Source organism: Pungitius pungitius, chromosome 1, assembly GCF_949316345.1.
Source record: "Pungitius pungitius chromosome 1, fPunPun2.1, whole genome shotgun sequence".
NCBI lineage: Eukaryota > Metazoa > Chordata > Actinopteri > Perciformes > Gasterosteidae > Pungitius > Pungitius pungitius.
In genome coordinates, this window is record NC_084900.1 from 14,180,622 (window position 1) to 14,198,791 (window position 18,170).

Here is an 18,170-nt window from a genome sequence, read left to right on the forward strand (position 1 = left end):
AGCTTGACACACCTTGAGAGGGAATAAATACCGGTGTTTCTCTCCGGTCGTGGTGTCTTCTTGCCGCGGTCCCGATCAGCTGTTGTGGTTCACCGGCTGTGATTCACCAGATTTACCAAACCTTCTGCCCGGTTCCCCGGTTCATCATGGCCAGCCCACCATCCGACCAGAGCAAGGTAACATCTGCACCGGTGTCTCAGCTACCTGGGCTGCATCATCAGCTTTACCTCCGCTGCTTCCGTTGCTTAGCAACCTTCTGCGCTTGACAGTAAGAGCCTTATATCCTGAAAAATATATAAAGTAGAGATGGAGAAGATAATCTTCTTATTTAATTTAAATTAGAAAGATATGCCTCTCTTCCGGACATGATATATTTCAGGCTGAGAGAAGAATGTGTTTTGAGCTAAAAGTAATAATGCAATCTAAAGGCAGAGGAAATCAATGTTGTCAATAAAAACACAAAAGAGAACTTATTTATTTACCTGTATGCAAGGTTACAAATGAACCTTTTATTATTTTCTTGCATTTACGAGCTATTTTAACAGTAATATTACCTCAGCTTGATGGTGCTTCCTCCTGCTCCATAAAACACCGCTAAGTGTAAAGTTAGTTTATAATCACACAACAAAACAAAAGGAGCAAAGCAAGTTGAGTTTCTTTGTGTATTTTTTTTCAACTTTTTTCAACATTTGTTTTCAAAATCAAAGCAAAATTCCGTCTTGCGACAGAATCCGGATTAAAAATAGTACTCGACAACTGTAGGCCGACTTCACAAAGACAAGTTTCCACAGTGGAAAGCTTTTGAAATATGCATCAATACTACAAAACATCCGAGACGAGGTTTGTAACCAATGAAATGTACAGATACCATGGTGAAACACCAGCGAACAACGAGCTGCAAGCTTCCAACGCTTGATTATCCTTTTTTGACATTGATTTGCCTTCATGCCTCTGTTACCAACGTCTAGGGTACCACCCGTCCCTTAAAATACGGAATCGGCCCGTATTTGAGAATGAAATAGCGCGTCCTGCTTTAAATGAATACTTGAGTAATTAGTAAGTAAACTACCTTGTTGTGAGTTGTGGTCGATGCAGCATCCCGCTTCAAAAGCACCGATGAGAGTGGGAGGAATCTCACCCCCCGTCAGCTGTAGCGTCCCTTATTTTTCTTTATTGAAGGTGGCAACTCTACCAACGTCACGTAACAATATTATATTATACCATTTCTTTCGATAGATATTTGAGTGAATTATTCAATGACATGTTGACCTCCGTCTCATCTGCATTTTACGCCGAACACACTCCAGGTTTCTGCCACTTTGGACCTCGGCTTTAGGGGTTGGTTCTTGTTTTAATAGACGCGTCTCTCAGCTGCTTGGTGTCTTCTTGCAGGTGTTCAACGATCCCATCCACGGCCACATGGAGATGCACCCTCTGCTCGTCAAAATCATCGACACGCCTCAGTTCCAGAGGCTCCGTCACATCAAGCAGCTCGGGGGGACCTACTTGGTTTTCCCCGGAGCGTCCCACAACCGCTTCGAGCACTCCCTCGGGTATGTCCTCCACTAGGGGCGCTGGTCTGTTGACCCAGCATCGATCACTGCATTCATAGAGCAGTGATCCAATGAGTCCTACATGACGTCCAACTCCTATAACGCTGTTAGATGAAATCCAGCGCTCTGATTGGTTGAGAGAGTCACGAGGGGTACATTATAAAAGCAATAAGGTACTTGAGGCTGTACTTTATCGTCCAATAATGTAACAGTTCAAGGGTGTAGTTAGGCCCTCAAACTGTTACGTTATTGAAGATAAAGTACATTCTCAAGTACCTTGTTGCTTTTATAACACGGTTACCAGCGACATTAAAAAATAGGTAGTAAGTAGCTGCCTTTCAGCACAAAATACTTGTATCGTCCAATCGTTTTGTATCGGCGAGAGAGACGGGAGCGCCACGACAGGCACTCACAGTCCCTCGAGGGCTAACTGAGCGTGCTCCACGCCCAAGCAGACGACGCATAAGGCGTGCGAGTCTCTGCACGTAATGAAACGGGTGCAAGGGGGGGGCACACTGCACATACCGCTCAGCCATTTCTAAGTGGAAAAACTGCACACGCACTAGATGAAGGCACAAACATGAATGGTCTTTCGGGTCCCTTTATAGCGCCCTGGTCCGGCGTCCCCGCTATGAAGTACCAGCTCGCCATTGGTTAGATTTCACACGTGCTTCATGACGCGGTCACGCAGGGGCGTTCCCACAGCGTCTTTACGCAGCTCGAGTTCCCTGATAGGGAACTAAATCTACAGTTAGTTTAGAACCACAATACAAAAAAAGGAGCACAGCAAGTTCAGTTTCTTTGTCATTAAAGGGACTTTTTTACTAATAACCACAGGCGAGCTGCCGTTACCAGCAGCCCCCCATCCCGCTTATATATTTTTATTATTCTTCCATGCACGGCAGTTTCACACTGACATGAATATGTCACAAATATGTCCGTGTGAGCTTGCAGCAGTGGGGCAGAGAGAACTAGAGTGACAACTATGACTACTACTACTACTACACTAAAAGAAGTCCACCATGGTCACATGACTTCACATTACACTTTTAACATGTTTTACCAAACGTTGCGATGAGTGTCTTCATCCTCGGCCGGTGGAGCTCATTGGTGTTTGTCCTCGTCCTCAGGGTGGCGCATCTGGCTGGAGAACTGGTCCGAGCTCTGCATCAGAGGCAGCCGGAGCTCCTCATCACCCCCAGAGACATCCTCTGCGTGCAGATCGCCGGGCTCTGCCACGACCTCGGTGAGTTGAGTTCAGTGTTTGGAGGGGGGCTTAATGGCGCCTTATTGGGACCAGAAGGGGTGGCGTGTTGATCACATCCTCTTCCTCTCTAGGACACGGGCCTTTCTCCCACATGTTTGATGGAATGTTCATCCGTAAAGCACGTCCAGGTTACGATTGGAAGGTAGGACACAATGAGACTTATATTTTATCTAAAGTACCTTGTGTGTCTGTGAGGAGGCCAAGCTGAGTTGGCCTCCCTTGATGAAAAAAAATAATGATTAACCAATCAGGTTAAGCTTTTGTGATGACACTGCTCCCCTGTAAATTGCTCAGGACAGCATCAAGAGAAGCACTGAAGTTGTTGGCATCACACCAGTCAAATCACAGTACGTCATTGAATGAAATAACAGACATTTTTGTGTTAGCTTAATTAAGCACTTAATTAAGCACAATGAAGGAGATTGAGTATTTAGTAAATAATTATTTTACTAAACTGCCTTCATAGCAGCAAATCCGAATCAAATCAGACAGCAGTTCAACAACAAAACTAGAGCTCCGTACATGAGAGGAAGGTTTTCAGACTTTCAATGAGGAGAACTATGTTCGCAGTGAGTGGCTCACACAGAGCGTACAAGTCGTGTTTGATGTGGACCTAAAACGTAATGGCTTCTGATTGAGTGTGTGAATTAATTCACATCTTTTCCATGTCAAATGTCTGCTGTGCTTTGAGTAGCTGGTTGTGCTTTTGGGAGGGGGCCCAGGTAGCCAAACTGACTAAGCCCAGATCCGGCTCGAGCTCGGTACGCCAGAAAAATTTGTGTCTGGTTGTCGACTCATCTGAGACTTGGGATGAATGACGCCCCAGAATCAGGCCAAATATACTGGCCCGAACCCGGCGTACAACACTGCTGTCACGGGCCATAATCAAAAATAACCGTGTCACCATTGCCCGGGTCCGGTTGCCAACTCGGCTAAGACTCGATATGAATGATGCCCCAGGATCAGGTTGAATATATTCTTCATGTAACAAAAACACACTTCTTTTACTTACAAAATCAAGCCAGTCAAGATCACATTCTTTGGTAATGAATGTTTGTCCAGAAAAGATATCAAGTGAAAACCATAAGCCAAATAAAGAAAGGTACATATTGTTTTAATTTTGTGCAACCACAAACAAACAAATGCCAAATAACATAATATATTATTATATGGTATCATATGTTATGATATATGATAAAATACAATTGTATATTACTAAAATAATAACCAAAATGTTACAGTGAATTTGTATAAAGCCCACTTTTAAAAGGGTCAAATCACATTCAAATAAAATAATTAAAACTCATACTGGGTAGCAACCTTTGATTCCGGTCGATTGCGGTCGTAGAGGTAAGAGAGTTGTGAGATCTCACAAATTACAAAACATGAATGGTAAATCTATCAAAAGTATTACATACTATACTCATTCCTTATGCTAACTATGCACTGTCTGGAAGGGCAACAGTGTGGTACTCTTCAGACCGTGTGCAGCGCTGGGCAAATAGAGATAGTCAAGCAGCTAGCTTACTCTATCAGTGCTAGGGCTGCAACAATGAATCGATTAAATCCATAATTAACAGCATTAAAGCAGTTAGCAAGACTGAAGACACGTTTTCATTTACACTGTGCGGCCCGCCGCAGGAGAGTCAGCCGTACGGTTCGGTACTGAGGGGTCAGCGCCACCCCTCACTATGATTTGAATGAATAAGCTTGAAGTGAGCATGGGGGGGTGTTTCGGAATGTGAGTTTGATTGTGTCCGTCTGTGAGTTTAATATAGAGAACAAGTTTTGACTAAAACAAATCCAATTAATTTTTCTGATTTGAATTTATTTTTTTAATACATTTTTTGTATTTTTTATTATTATATTATTTTTGTCTTCAAGGAGCAACCTGTACGTCTGAAGTATTTTTGCAGTTCTGTTTTGGAAAAGAGTTCAAAAGTTTTTAATGCTTTAAAAAAAAAAAACTGTTGCGGCAAACCGGAAGTAAACAAAGATGACCCTTGTAACAGGGATTAAAGCGCATAGATCGCATAGATTAATGTTTTAATTTAGACAGCCCTAAAAATAAATACCAAATACTTACTAAAAAGGGTGGACGTTAGTGGAGAACGAAAAGAAAGTTTGAGTACGAGTTCCGTTCCTATTTATACCCAAGTGGTGCCTTTTTCTTTTTAAAACATTCACAAAGCCAGTTCAGAATACTTTATTGTGTAGGCTTATGAGAAAAACAATTTTGAGGGATGTTATTACATGCATGCAATGTAATATTATTTGTTTAAGATGTAATAAAATAAACCTCATTGAAATGGCTGGAACAGATCTTTGGAGTTGAGGTGGGCTTAGAGTTGTGCAGCGACAAAAGGTTGCAGTTTGCCATCCACGGCCATCATAGATTCGAGAACAGTAGACACTGTACTCACAAATACAAAAATACGCTGTGTATGTCCGTTAGCAACCCGACAGACAAACAACTTTCTCTCTCAACATGTCTCAGTGTGAATAGGCCTGATTCTATAATGCCAGATTTGGCCCATTTTCAGCAGCCGTCAATGGGCCAGAACCCGTTTCAGCCATTTCTTATTTAAGCTGCTATAATTAATGTAATTTGACTTAATGGCACGACAGTAAGTACAAGTACAAGATAAGCCTCCATGAGGCACGCAGTGTTTAACATTTACTCGCCTTTCAGATGAGATTACTTTCTATTCGTGCTTTCACTTTTACATCCTGACCATTTCCTCCTTCTGTTTTTGATGTTGCAGCATGAGGACGCCTCCGTTAAAATGTTAAACCACCTGGTGAGAGTCAACAATCTGAGGCCGGTGATGAGGAAGCACGGCCTGGTGCTGCCCACGGACCTGGACTTCATCAAGGAACTGATCACCAAACCGCAGCGCCCGGAGCGACCGGCGGTAGCCAAAATAAGTTGTTTGGGTCTGGAGGTGGAAAAATGATCATATTGTTCTTCGTTCCTGACGTCACTGGTCTCTCATGTCCCCAGTGGCCCTATAGAGGCCGTCCAGTGGACAAGTCCTTCCTCTATGAGATCGTGTCCAACAAAAGAAACGGCATCGATGTGGACAAGTGGGACTACTTTGCCAGGTGGGGCCTGTACCCTGAATGTTCTTTATTGACCTGTTAACAGAGATGGGGACTCGAGTTGGAGACTCGGACTCGAGTGCGACTCGAGTCGCACACACGGTGACTTCCGACTCGACTTCAGACTCGTCCTCGAAAGACTTCAGACTCGACTCGGACTCGAGCTTTGGGACTCGTGAACAATGTTTAATTTTAGGAAAAATCTGATGAGCTCGCTATATCGCTCCCTCCGTTACCTGCCTACTTAACACGTACATTGACACATATTGCTGGCTGCGCACGCGCGGCCACACACGAGAAAGATGTCGAATGCCGCTGCTGGGTGGCGCTGACGGGAAGGCGGGGGTGCCGCTGGTGCCGCTGGCGGTCCGACCGACGGTTCGCTGACGTCGGGACGTATGCACTCCAGCGGCGGACCGTTTACTCTCCTTTAACTGTCTCTGTTCTGCTCACTGAAGCAAAACAATACGTGGACAAAAAATATCAGAGCCAAGAGCAGCGAGTGTAGTCACCTACTGCTGCTAACACATGCCGTCAGACCAGGATTATTTATTTATATCCGTTCATGAACTTTTCTCCTCGTTACCCTGGTAACCGCTGTCATTACAGACGGTTGCGTCGATTCTTACTGCGAAAATCTACGTACTTCCGGTTTAGCGGCTACGCTTCGTATTTTCATTTTATGGGAAAAACCACAAAAAAAAAATTGAGTAAAGGAGGAGTAAAAAGTTGTTGGTATGTTTTTTTTTTACGGTAAAAGGGACGTTGATAAGAGATGGGGACTCGAGTTGGACTTCAGACTCGACTTCAGACTCGTCCTCGAAAGACTTCAGACTCGACTCGGACTCGAGCTTTGGGACTCGTGAGCATCTCTGCCTGTTAACTTCAACCGTCTTTTCACCACGATGTGTCTTCATTCTCAGGGACTGCTACCACCTGGGCATCAAGAACAACTTTGACTATAGCCGCTGCCTGATGTTCGCCAGAGTGTGTAAGGTGAAGGGGGAGAAGCAGATCTGCTTCAGAGACAAGGTGCTTAAACCCACCAGAGACACAAAGACTATCGGCTCAAAATGAGAAGCTTCTTTGCAAACAGCGAAAAGGAAAAGCCCACATGAGAAGTGAGGGAGAGAAGCCGTATATGTCTCTGGTAGAGCATCCGCTGCTTTATGGTCTGTTTGACTCTAAATGGACCATCATTCACTAAATGAACATCATGCTGCATTGAAGAAGACTTGAAACTAGAAACTGAGACCATAAACTCATGTTTACAATGTTTACTGAGGAAATAAATCAAGAAAGAAGTGGAGTCATTTTCTCATAGACGTCTATGGGAGCAGAGGAGTCGCCCCCTGCTGGTCACTACACAGGATGCGGGCACTCAAGCGCTGGTTCTACATTTAAAGCCTTGTCAGAACGTCTTCTGTCCTCTAACCAGTTGTCTCTTCATCTTTTTTAACAGGAAGTGGGCAATCTGTACGACATGTTCCACACAATGCTTTGCCTCCACCGGAGAGCCTACCAGCACAAAGTGACCAACATCGTGGAGACTATGTGAGGAGCTTGTTGTCTTCGCTTAATGCCCCCCCCCCATGTGTGTTACGTTTTTACAAAGTGATGATGTGATTTGTTCAGGATCACGGAGGCCTTTTTGAAAGCAGAGGGATACATCCTGTTCGAAGGCTCTGAAGAATCAATGTCTCTCTCCGCTACCATCGACGACATGGAGGCCTACACCAAGGTGACAGGTGAGTAGAAACAAGCCGGCTCCACGCCGCCACTTTTCAAACATTTTTCACATCTGAAGAAGAAATTGAATTGAAGTATTACGGACAATCGTTATCTGCTGATAATCCACTGAAATGATGTGATGAGGGATCCGTGTTTATCTCTGCTCATGTGACATTGTAAACAACCACTCAGTGATCAGATCGACAGGAGGCGGAGCTAGCAAAGTCAGCAGCACCGCTAACAGCTGACCAACGGAGGTTCTCTTTAGTTACAAAGTTGTGTGTAATTATTACATTAATATGTCATCTTCAAACGTACTTTCTATTCATAAGATGTTTTTACGCCATAAATAGATAAAGATTAAATATGACATGTAGAAAAAACAGAAAACCCTCAAAACAGATAATAATAAATTAAATTCCTCAGCAATGTGGAAACAAAGTTTTCAGAAGGTTCTCTTGTTAAACAGCTTTTCATCTTTTTATCAAAACAATTCTCGCTACAAACTAAAACTCATGAGCAGACTAATAAGTCACTTGTTTATGATGTGAATTGATGTTTTTTACTCGCAAACTGTCAACAAATAATATTAATCTATTTTGATCCCTGCTTTGTGAGATTAAAAAAAGGTCCCAGTGTACTTAATGAACTTTCACTTTTCAACCTTTTTGTAAAAGTAACACATATATATTTTGTGGATGATCACATGATTGTGCTGTGTTTACCGTCCCCCCCTCCTCTTTCTTTCTAGATGACGTCTTTGATCAAATCCTCAACTCATCCTCCGATGAGCTGGAGGAGTCAAGGAACATTCTTCAAGCCGTTGTGGGTCGACGCCTCTACAAATGTCTCGGCCAGGCTCAGCCGACGCGTTGCGTGAATCTCGAAGTCAGTCCGATTAAAGCTGTTCTATTCAGTTATTTCACTTTGGAGAAGCTAGAAACAGTAAATGTTTTATAAGTGTCTTTGTTCATGTTTGGATGGAGAATTTAGTGAATCTACAAATCACGATAAAACTGCAATAACATTTTAGCTTAGAGGTGGATCATCTCATGTGTCCCCCATGGTTAAATAAGCAACCTTCACCTCCTGCTCTTTCTCCTTTGAAAGGACATTGAAGCGAGCTGGGAAGACGCTCTGACTCAACAGGACCCTCCAGTTCCGGATCGTGGGGACTTCTTTGTCGATGTGAGTCTTTATAATCTGATCCGTCCCTGTGCTCCCTGCTCTACAATGTGACTGCAGGCTTCATTACGACCTTCTCACTCTTCTAGGTCATCAGCTTTGACTATGGGATGAAAGCGAAGAACCCCATCGACAGCGTGCGCTTCTACAAAAAGGCCAACCCTAACAAAGCCGTTTGGATCCGCAGGAACCAGGTCAGAACCGAACGAGAAGCCCAGACCTCAGACCTCAGGACCGGCTGAACGTCTGAGTCTTCTTTGTTAAACTCTTCCCAATGACGATGGAGCTTCGAGTTGAAAACATCTTAACTTCTGATAAGCTGTAGTGAGGTGCAATCAGAAGACTTCTTGTCTGTCCTCAGCGTCGTGTTACTTGTATTACATCACACCAGAGGGGGAGATGTTATGGAATCAGATGGTGCTCGTTAGAGACCCAGGAGATCTGAACTCTGCTCATCTTCCTACTCTATTGTGTGAAATAAAGAATACAGTGGAGGGTTTCCACGTCACTGGTCAAGAACACAAGTCACTCACTGGGTGCGGTTGGACAGTTTATTGACAGTGTAGGAGGGGAAGTTCAGCACCACGTCACCCGTCCCAGGCTGCTCTCGTCGTCGTCTTCTTTCACCAGGTCATACGCATGCTGGTCCTCTTCCAAAGCAGTTTGGTCCAAAAGTCCATCTTAAATTCCCCTTATCTGTTCTCTCCCCCCTTCTTATGCTCTCCTTAATTAATAACTGCCTCTCCTCGTTAGGCAGGAAGTCCATATAAGGCTCGGGGGTGGAGTCATCTGGCCACCAGATACCTCATTCTTCCCCCTCATCTCTTCCTGCAATCTACCACCATACTGTGTACATTGTGCACCTTAGTGTGTCATTTATGAAAATAGAGCCATAAAGTCTTCCTCCTCCAACCTTCCAGCAGTCAGAATGAACAATGACGAGCTCCTTGGTACAAACAGAGAATGGAATCATGGTGTTAAACAAATAGAATAAAAGAAGAAGAAAAGACACTGATCAAACAACAGCTGTCATGTGTTGACATCAAGATTCTGTTGTGATAGAAACTACCCAGAAGCTCTGTGGACATTGTTCACCTGTCCTCAAAATAAGCTGCCTGCTTCTCTTCCTCACCAGGTGTCTAACATCCTCCCTCAGCAGTTTGCAGAACAGCTGATCCGAGTCTACTGCAAGAACATGGACCCACGGATTCTGGAGGCGGCCACGAAGACCTTTGTCCAGTGGTGCCAGGACGAGAGCTTCGCAATGCTTTAGGTAATCTGCACCTGTAGGGACGATGGTTACGATGTCTATGTCTCTAGTTTCAAGTCTTCTTCAATGCAGCATGATGTTCATTTAGTGAATGATTGTGCATTTAGAGTCAAACAGACCATGAAGGAGGGGATGCCTTAAGGTGGGGCTTACTTATGATTGACAGGTTATCAGTGGAAGCCAGAGACATAAAAGTAGACGACATGAGGGATTAAAGATGGAAATAAAGAATGGGATTGGGAAGGAATTATATGTAATGAAATGTGTCCAAAAGTCTGATCCGGTGGAAGTGGACTTCACGTATTTGAACCCAGATCCCTTTTGAGCCTCATTGTCATCTGTTGTTTTGTTCCTCACACAGGACGAAGACATAAAAGCCCCCGATGGGACTCCTGAAGACCAATAGGACGACATGTAGGAAGTTAACCCAGTTGGTACTAATGTAGAGTAGGAAGCCAGAATTCAGCTTTTTAATCTATATGATAAATATCTTTCTACGAGGTGTTGGTGAGCACAGCAAGGATTATAATATCTTTGCACCAAAAAGAAGGATGCGGTATTTAGGGGGCTTTTAAACTCTTTATTATAACACTTAGTTTTATCCTTTTAATGTTGTTTTAATTTTTAATTTTTTGTTTTATTTCAGAGTGTGTGTAATAGATCCTGCTCCCTTTCTTTCTGCTCTAAGAAGCTTCTGTCACAACTTTTAAAACATATTATTATTATTACATTATACTTATATATTTAGATGACGATTGTTTGGAGCGACGCTCTGCAAAATCTACCTTTAACATTATCAAGGTCTTATGTGTTTTCTGACAACATTTGAGAGGGATCAGATTAACATGTGAGGAGCAGGCTATAAAAAGAAAAGTAACTTCCTGTTGCCACCAGGTGGCGTGATGACTGAGGTTATGAATGGTCATATGGATGTCTACAGAGTAACGAGGTCATGACAAAGAAGAAATATGGAGCACATTAGATAAAGTACGGTCCAGTTAAAACAACTTTCATTTTCATGGCAAATGGTGTTTTTTTGCTGATGCTCTGCGCTCAAATAGTTCAATATTTTTCAAGCTTTATGCAATTTTTAAAGGCAAAGGTTTCAGGATCACACTGCCCAAAAGAATCATGTTTAATCTCTAGGAGGAGTTTGGTCTTTCACAACTAAAAAAATGCAGATATTCATCGATTAACTGCAGTGCCCCCTAGTCTTCAAATATGATTAAACATTAGGGTAGGTTTGGGGTGGAATATGTACATATGCAACTAATGTGATGAGAGCAGACCAAGTCATTTGGGATACATGCGTCTTGCCAGAATAAGCCACACTTCTTGGATGTTTGTTGGTCCAAATTTTCTAAAAACAATTAGATCAACAAGCAACAAACAAGGTACCAGGTGATATTGAACCAATTAATCCACAGAATATTCAGTGAGAATCGGACACAGCGTTTAGGAGAAATGGGCAAGAAGTTTGGAGTCGATGTTTTTGACAAATAAAAAATGGCGGAAAATCTAATTCGGCGCATTTAAATGCCGTGATTTACTTTTTTGTAGAGCATGAGAGCAGATGTGCATCATACTTACAGCCAATCAGGTATTTGGGGGAAAAAACTGGGCTATTGCGTCAAATTTCTAGGGGGCGCTACAGAGACATTTCTTTATACCCAAATAATATATAATCATAATAATAATTCCTTGAAATACAATAGGTTCCTCTACGACTAGTCGTAGTGAGGACTTCAGTAATTCGGCAGCCAAACAGATTTTGACGTGTGCGGATTTTTTTTTCAGTTCTGTGTGACGTTGTTTATTGTGAGTGGCTCAACTTTAAGATATGAGCATTATTTCTAATGTTTTTCACTCATCTTTTCCATTTTACCAAAATGTAATCTCATGGACATTTTCTGACGGCTTATTTTATATTTTGTCGGAAAAAAACAATAGCAATATTTATGTGTGTAAAAGGATACTTAAGAGATGCTGTGTGTAGTGCTTCAAAGAAATAAAACGGGTTCCTCTCAGCTTGTCACTGTTTAATGACCCTTGTTGAACACCAGGCGGCGCCATGCTCCTAGTTAAGAGCATAAATGATCCGTATGAAAATAATGTTTCATACAAATAAGCAGAAAACATCAAACCAAAAAAAATGTTGAGTTAATTGGAGTAGATAGTTATTATTATTACTGTTACTCTAGGTCTGCATGAAACTAAAAATACTATGTCTAAAGATTCAAATTTAGAATTGATTGACTATGTGATCATTTTCATACATTACCAGATCATGAATCTGAACATTGGATGAAATGCATGTTGTTTACTGAGGGAATGTAAGATTTCACTTTACGACTGTAAAATGCTCTATGGGTATAGGTCTACAGATCTGGGGCCTGTACCATTAAGCTGGTTTAGGTGGCTAGCCAGCTATGTTTCTGTTTAGTTTCCATCAAACCTGGGTTTTTGGTACTATGAAAGTAGCTTATAAATCGCCTATCTTTAACTTACACATTAACGCTATCAGCAATGTTCCTCCAAGATTGTTCTCTTGCTTTGGCAGCAGCGACGGTGTTACTGCGTTTTTGAAAAACATTTTTATATTCTTCATATTTATGAAGAATAATTTCTTGCTCTTCCTCAGGAGAATATATTGCTCTCTCTCTCGCCATATCGAACGTGATTGATTGTGCGGTGCCGACGTTACTCTTATGTGCGCGCACAGAGTAATCAGCGTTTTAGGATCATAGCCTGGGTTGACAAAGTGAGTTGATAAGCGGCATCATGGTACCAATTTTGGTTTTGTCGATTCTGAACCAATCCTGGAACCCTGAGTTTGTTGAACTACCACCATGGTACAGGCTCATGGTGTTCTTTTTTTGTGTGCACACCTGTTCCAGATCTCCCATCAACCATTCCCCTTCATACAGTCCGCGTTCTGAAGAGCATTGTTTTGTGTTAAAATGTCAATGGTAACAGCCTACTTGTGTGTTTTTAGTGACTTCTTTTTGTTGTGCGAACAGGGTCAATGAGGACAGGTAAGAGACTCCGGGGTTTACATATTGCATACACGTAGGTGTACCTGTTGTAAATACCCTAGGCTAGAGTGAGCACCACCCATTGTATTTTAGGTGCTAAGCACTGGTCAATGGGGGGCTGTTTATGTTCTTTTCTTTGGTGCCACTGACAGTCCTTGTTGACACCTGTGTTGCTTTTTGTAAAATAAATTGTTTTTGTTACGCTTTGTGTATTGGAATTAACTCCTCACTTGCCTCAACCTGTTGCCCTTATGTTGTGCCCCAGTTCGAGCCACCAGGGAGCGTAACAGACACTTTGAATCATGAAACACTGTCAACAAGCTTAAGAAATCTACATTTCCTCCTTGTAGAATAGATGAGTCTGTAGAACCTTCAGAGTCCAGAGAGGAAGCTGTGAAGTTTGGTGATGTAAGAACTCCTGAAGGAGACTTCTGCATGTCTAGTCACATGACCGACATGATGAAGGCACTACAGGTCAAAGAATTAAAGGACAGATGTCACCATGAAACTTCATCACTACATTACAGTAAGAGGAGCACTTATTGACTTAAAGCCCGTCTCCTGCTGCTCTTTCTAGATCGTTTGATATTTTGATGATAAAAATGAATGGTTCGTACCAAAATATTTGTTTGTGATTTTATTAACAATACAGGAGATTTTTAAGAACATGAAGTGTTTTAAATGTACTTTAAATGAAGTAGCATTTAGTCTGGTCTTGTTTTTCTTTAGCATAAAAACATCTGGTTTGCTACATCAGCTCTCAACCAGTCACCTCCTCATCAAACACTTTGTTTACTTCTAAACAACTTTAAAACGCGAGTTTCTGTCCTCACCCTGAATTGTTTGAATTATTGCAACCATCTGTTCACACTGATCCCTATTTGAATTTTCCCAACAATAAATAAAAAACTAATTACACATAACGTTATAACGTGGCATTGTAATGAAACTTAAGAGAACCGTTGCTAGTCAGCTGTTTGCGGTGCCGCTAACGGAAAAAGTTCATGTGGAAATCAAAGTGACGCCTTGTTTCTACTCACCTGTCACCTCGGTGTAGGCCTCCATGTCGTCGATGGCCTCAGAGAGAGAGAGAACATCTTTCCATCATAGCCTTTGAACAGGATGAACTTGTTTGCTATCAAAAAGGCCTCCGTGATTCTGAACAAATCACTTTGTAAAAACGTAACACACATGGGGGGGGAGACTACTGGTTAGAGGACGCACGGAAAACAGAAGAAGTTCTGACAAGCCGTTCTCAAACAGACTCAAATCTGAAATGAATGCACAATATCTAGTTTCAAGTCTTCAATACAGCATGATAAATGATGTTCATTTAGTAAATGATGGTCCATTTAGAGTCAAACAGACCGTAGAGTAGGAGATGCTTTAGGACAGGGCTTACTGTGATTGACAGGTCTTTTACAGACATATACGGCTTCTCTACCTTGCTGCTTGCAAAGAAGCCAAAATGGCGACTACATCAATGCTAAACTTGAGGATTGTGGATCGTCGGATAAATGAATTTTCTACACCTCGCGGTATTGATAAACGGTAAAGTTTGGGCAGAGGTGGAAAGAGTAACACAATTTTGTACTCAAGTAAATGTACTGTTACTTAAGTCAAAGTAAAATTACATATTTAAAAAAATTACTTTTAAAAAGTAGAAGTACACCAAAAAAACTACTCAATTACAGTAAAGCGAGTAAATGTAATTTGTTACTTTCCACCTCTGGTTATACCTACGTTTTGCTGGCTCTGTCGCACTCAGATCTGTTGATAAAGAGTGTGTTATAAATTTATTTAATTTATTATTAAACAAATGCTGTTCCCTATCGGGAACGAGACGCTGTAAAACGCTGTGGGAACGCCCCTGCGTGACCGCGTCATGAAGCACGTGTGAAAATTAACCAATGGCGAGCTGGTACGTCATAGCGGGGACGCCGGACCAGGGCGCTATAAAGGGACCCGAAGGGCAAGACCATTCATCTCTGAAAGGCCGAATTGAGTGCCACGGGCAGGCCGGGAGTATGGCAGAACGTTTACACAGCGTCTCGTTCCCCTCAGGGAACGAAGATTACATACGTAACCGAGAGACGTTCCCTATCAGGGAACTCGAGCTGCGTAAAGACGCTGTGGGAACACTTATACCAACTCACCATACGAGCAAGTGACCGTGGTGTGAAGTTCAAGACGCACACTCAGACAAGAGCACCTGTGCTCCAGGTGTAGCGTTAAGGTCCAGGCGGTAGAACCTCACGAACGTGTGGGGAGAGGACCAGCCTGCCGCCATGCAAACGTCGTGAAGCGACACTCTTCCCGACCTAAGGGCTTTAGAAGCTGCCATACCCCTGGTAGAATGGGCCCGGACAGCCAAAGGTGCGGGCTGGCCGGCCGATTCGTAAGCGAGTGTGATGGCCTCCACCACCCACTTGCTCATCCTCTGCTTAGTGACTGGGCCACCAGTATTGGGGGGCCCGAAGCATACAAACAGCTGTTCGGAGAGCCTACACAGGGCAGTCCTGCGGATGTACAAGTCTAGGGCTCTAACTGGGCAGAGGAGGTTAAGCTTCGCTTTTTCCGACGTCAGAAACGGGGGAGGACAGAAAGCCTGCAGCACAATAGGTCCGACCGAAGCGGTCGGGACCTTGGGAATATAGCCGGGGGAGGTGTTAGGGATTTAAGTAGAAGTGCACACCTAGTGGTGGGAAGTAGATTACGTGTAACAATGTTTAGAATAAGATTGTAGTTTGTGTGATGTTAGATAGTAGATATTACATTTGTATGTTAAATAAAGTGAATGTATTATAGACAATAACAATTTAAAGTCATATAAACCATATAAATACTGTACAAATTAACATCCTGTCATGATGTAATGTTAAAACCTGGGAACGTAAGCTATAGGCCGTTCTTTATGGATTTCTCCTACCTTTCCCCAGAGAGGGTTTTTTGTAGGAGTTTTTTCTCCTGTCAGGTATTAATTTAGCAATGTAAGACAGCCGAATGAGGCAATGTGTTGCACCAGATAAACTGTGATAAACCATTAAGTACTGTGATCTTATATGTTGTGTTGTAACTGAAGTGTACTAGTTATAAAATGAAGACAAACTATGTATATAATGTTGTTTTCACTCTTTGAGGCATAAAGCCAGATGTTTACAAGAGAATGCAGTGGAACGTAAGGGACAGAAGAGACAGAGAGGGTTTCAGGTTACTGCAGCAGATTCACACCTAGGTGTGAAAAGGCTGGACCAGGAAGGAGCCAATGACATTCAAATCCACCCCGAAGACAACCCCCGGGAGCTTCAAATCACCAAACCAAGGAACAAGAGGAGTAGATTTTTCCTGGAGCCGTATTGAAAAGTCGCCTTTGACTTGGTCGGAGAATTCTCTATTTCGCGAAATATATCACTATTCACAATCTTATTTCACTTTGTAATTGTAGACCTTACTCTTTGTTAAGTTATTAAATACTTTTTGATTTTTAAACCCTGAGTTAGTCGACTTTGATTCACCGTGTCCTGCCTGAAAGAGAACAAAGGGAAGGTGATCTCTCCTCCGGCCTTCAGAACCCGACAGAGGGAAGTAGGAACGCCTTCACCATACCGGGTGCGAATTCCAAGCACGATGGGGCCACCGAGAGGGCTTGCATATCTCCAACTCTTTTGAGGGAAGAAATAGCGAGCAGGAAGAGGGTCTTAAGCGCCACATACTTCACTGCCATGGGCTCGAAGAGAGCACCGGAGAGACCCTCGAGTACAATGGCCAAGTCCCAGGACGGAACTCTAGTGCTAGCTGCTGGCCTCAGCCTCAGAGTGCCACGAAGGAAGCGGGATACTAGCGGGTGTCTCCCTAGAGAGCGCCCGTCTAGTAGGGCATGGGATGCCGACAGGGCCGCCACATACACTTTGATAGTGGACGGAGATAAACCTGTGGCAAAGCGCTCCTGCAGGAACTCCAGTACTGAACCCACCGGGCAGTCGACTGGGCCCAGCTGACGTTGCCCACACCAAGTGGCAAAGAGCTTCCATTTACCGGCATATATCTTCCTTGTGGCGGGGGCTCCAGAGTGAAAGATGGTCTCCACGACCTGGGTCGAGAGACCAGCTCCTAGGAGGCGGGTCCCCTCAAGGGCTACGCCGGCAGTCTCCACGGCTCTAGGCGAGGGTACCAGAGGGCCCTCAACGCCTGAGCCCGCAGGTCCACCCTGGCGGGGGTCTCCCACAGAGGACCTGCGAGGAGCGACGAAAGGTCTGTGAACCATACTAGAACCCCTGGGGGCAGCGCAACCAGGGAACACAGAGGACGGACCGTCCTTCTGGAGGTAAACAGGTCCAGCTCGGCCTTGCCGAGGTGTTACCACAGGAATTCCACCACACCTCCCTGTGCCTCAGCCCCTGATTCGACAGAGTGCCTGCCCCCTGGGCCAGGGCCCGCAGGCAACGCCGAGTGATCTTGACCAGACAGCGCGGGTTTCCCTTCGGGTAGAACCTCCTGGCCCCAAGCCCCCACTGAACAGTGGATGGCTGGCCTAGCTTGACTGCACGAGGGGTCGAAACTGTTCGAGCGGGAGACAGATGTGCCCGCGTCATGGTCGAATCCCAAGTAACGCCCGGGAAGGTGGTCCAGTGCACTGGGGACAGCACGCTTCTCTTGGCGTTGCGCCTCAGCCCCAGCAGGGTGATGCGCCGTGCATATGGCGCTAAAATCAACCCGTTACTTGTAACGCTCAAAATGCGGATGCCCTGGAGACGCCCTAGCACCAGGGCTTCACATTAGGTAAACGTCTGGGGTGAGGGGGCTAGGCCGAGTGGAAGAACCAAGTTGTGGTAAGCTTTGTCCCCAAAAGCGAACCTCCGGAACTCCCGGTAACAATAAGGTAATGGCTGTGATAGCCTGACCCTCTGTCTGGGGGAAGAGCTCGTACTGGGGCTTCCAACCGCAGCCGGGTCTCTTCTTGCTCCGGTACACAAGCCTGCTGGAGGTCTACCCGGGTGGGTAGTACCTCGCGAAGCCAAGGGGGCCGC

General features: G+C 44.0%; 1 protein-coding gene across 1 annotated transcript in view; it reads left to right on the forward strand.

Moving 5' to 3' along the window:
* LOC119222197 (deoxynucleoside triphosphate triphosphohydrolase SAMHD1-like) overlaps positions 1-18,170 on the forward strand; it is a 122,767-nt gene continuing 104,597 nt past the window's right edge. The window contains exons 1-13 of the mRNA XM_062562134.1: positions 1-176; positions 1,393-1,553; positions 2,684-2,799; positions 2,892-2,962; positions 5,586-5,735; positions 5,825-5,925; positions 6,846-6,954; positions 7,385-7,476; positions 7,558-7,670; positions 8,405-8,541; positions 8,764-8,841; positions 8,928-9,032; positions 9,974-10,111. Of these exons, the coding sequence (XP_062418118.1) occupies positions 147-176; positions 1,393-1,553; positions 2,684-2,799; positions 2,892-2,962; positions 5,586-5,735; positions 5,825-5,925; positions 6,846-6,954; positions 7,385-7,476; positions 7,558-7,670; positions 8,405-8,541; positions 8,764-8,841; positions 8,928-9,032; positions 9,974-10,111 (1,401 nt within the window). The 5' untranslated portion in view covers positions 1-146. The remainder of the gene's footprint in view (positions 177-1,392; positions 1,554-2,683; positions 2,800-2,891; positions 2,963-5,585; positions 5,736-5,824; positions 5,926-6,845; positions 6,955-7,384; positions 7,477-7,557; positions 7,671-8,404; positions 8,542-8,763; positions 8,842-8,927; positions 9,033-9,973; positions 10,112-18,170) is intronic.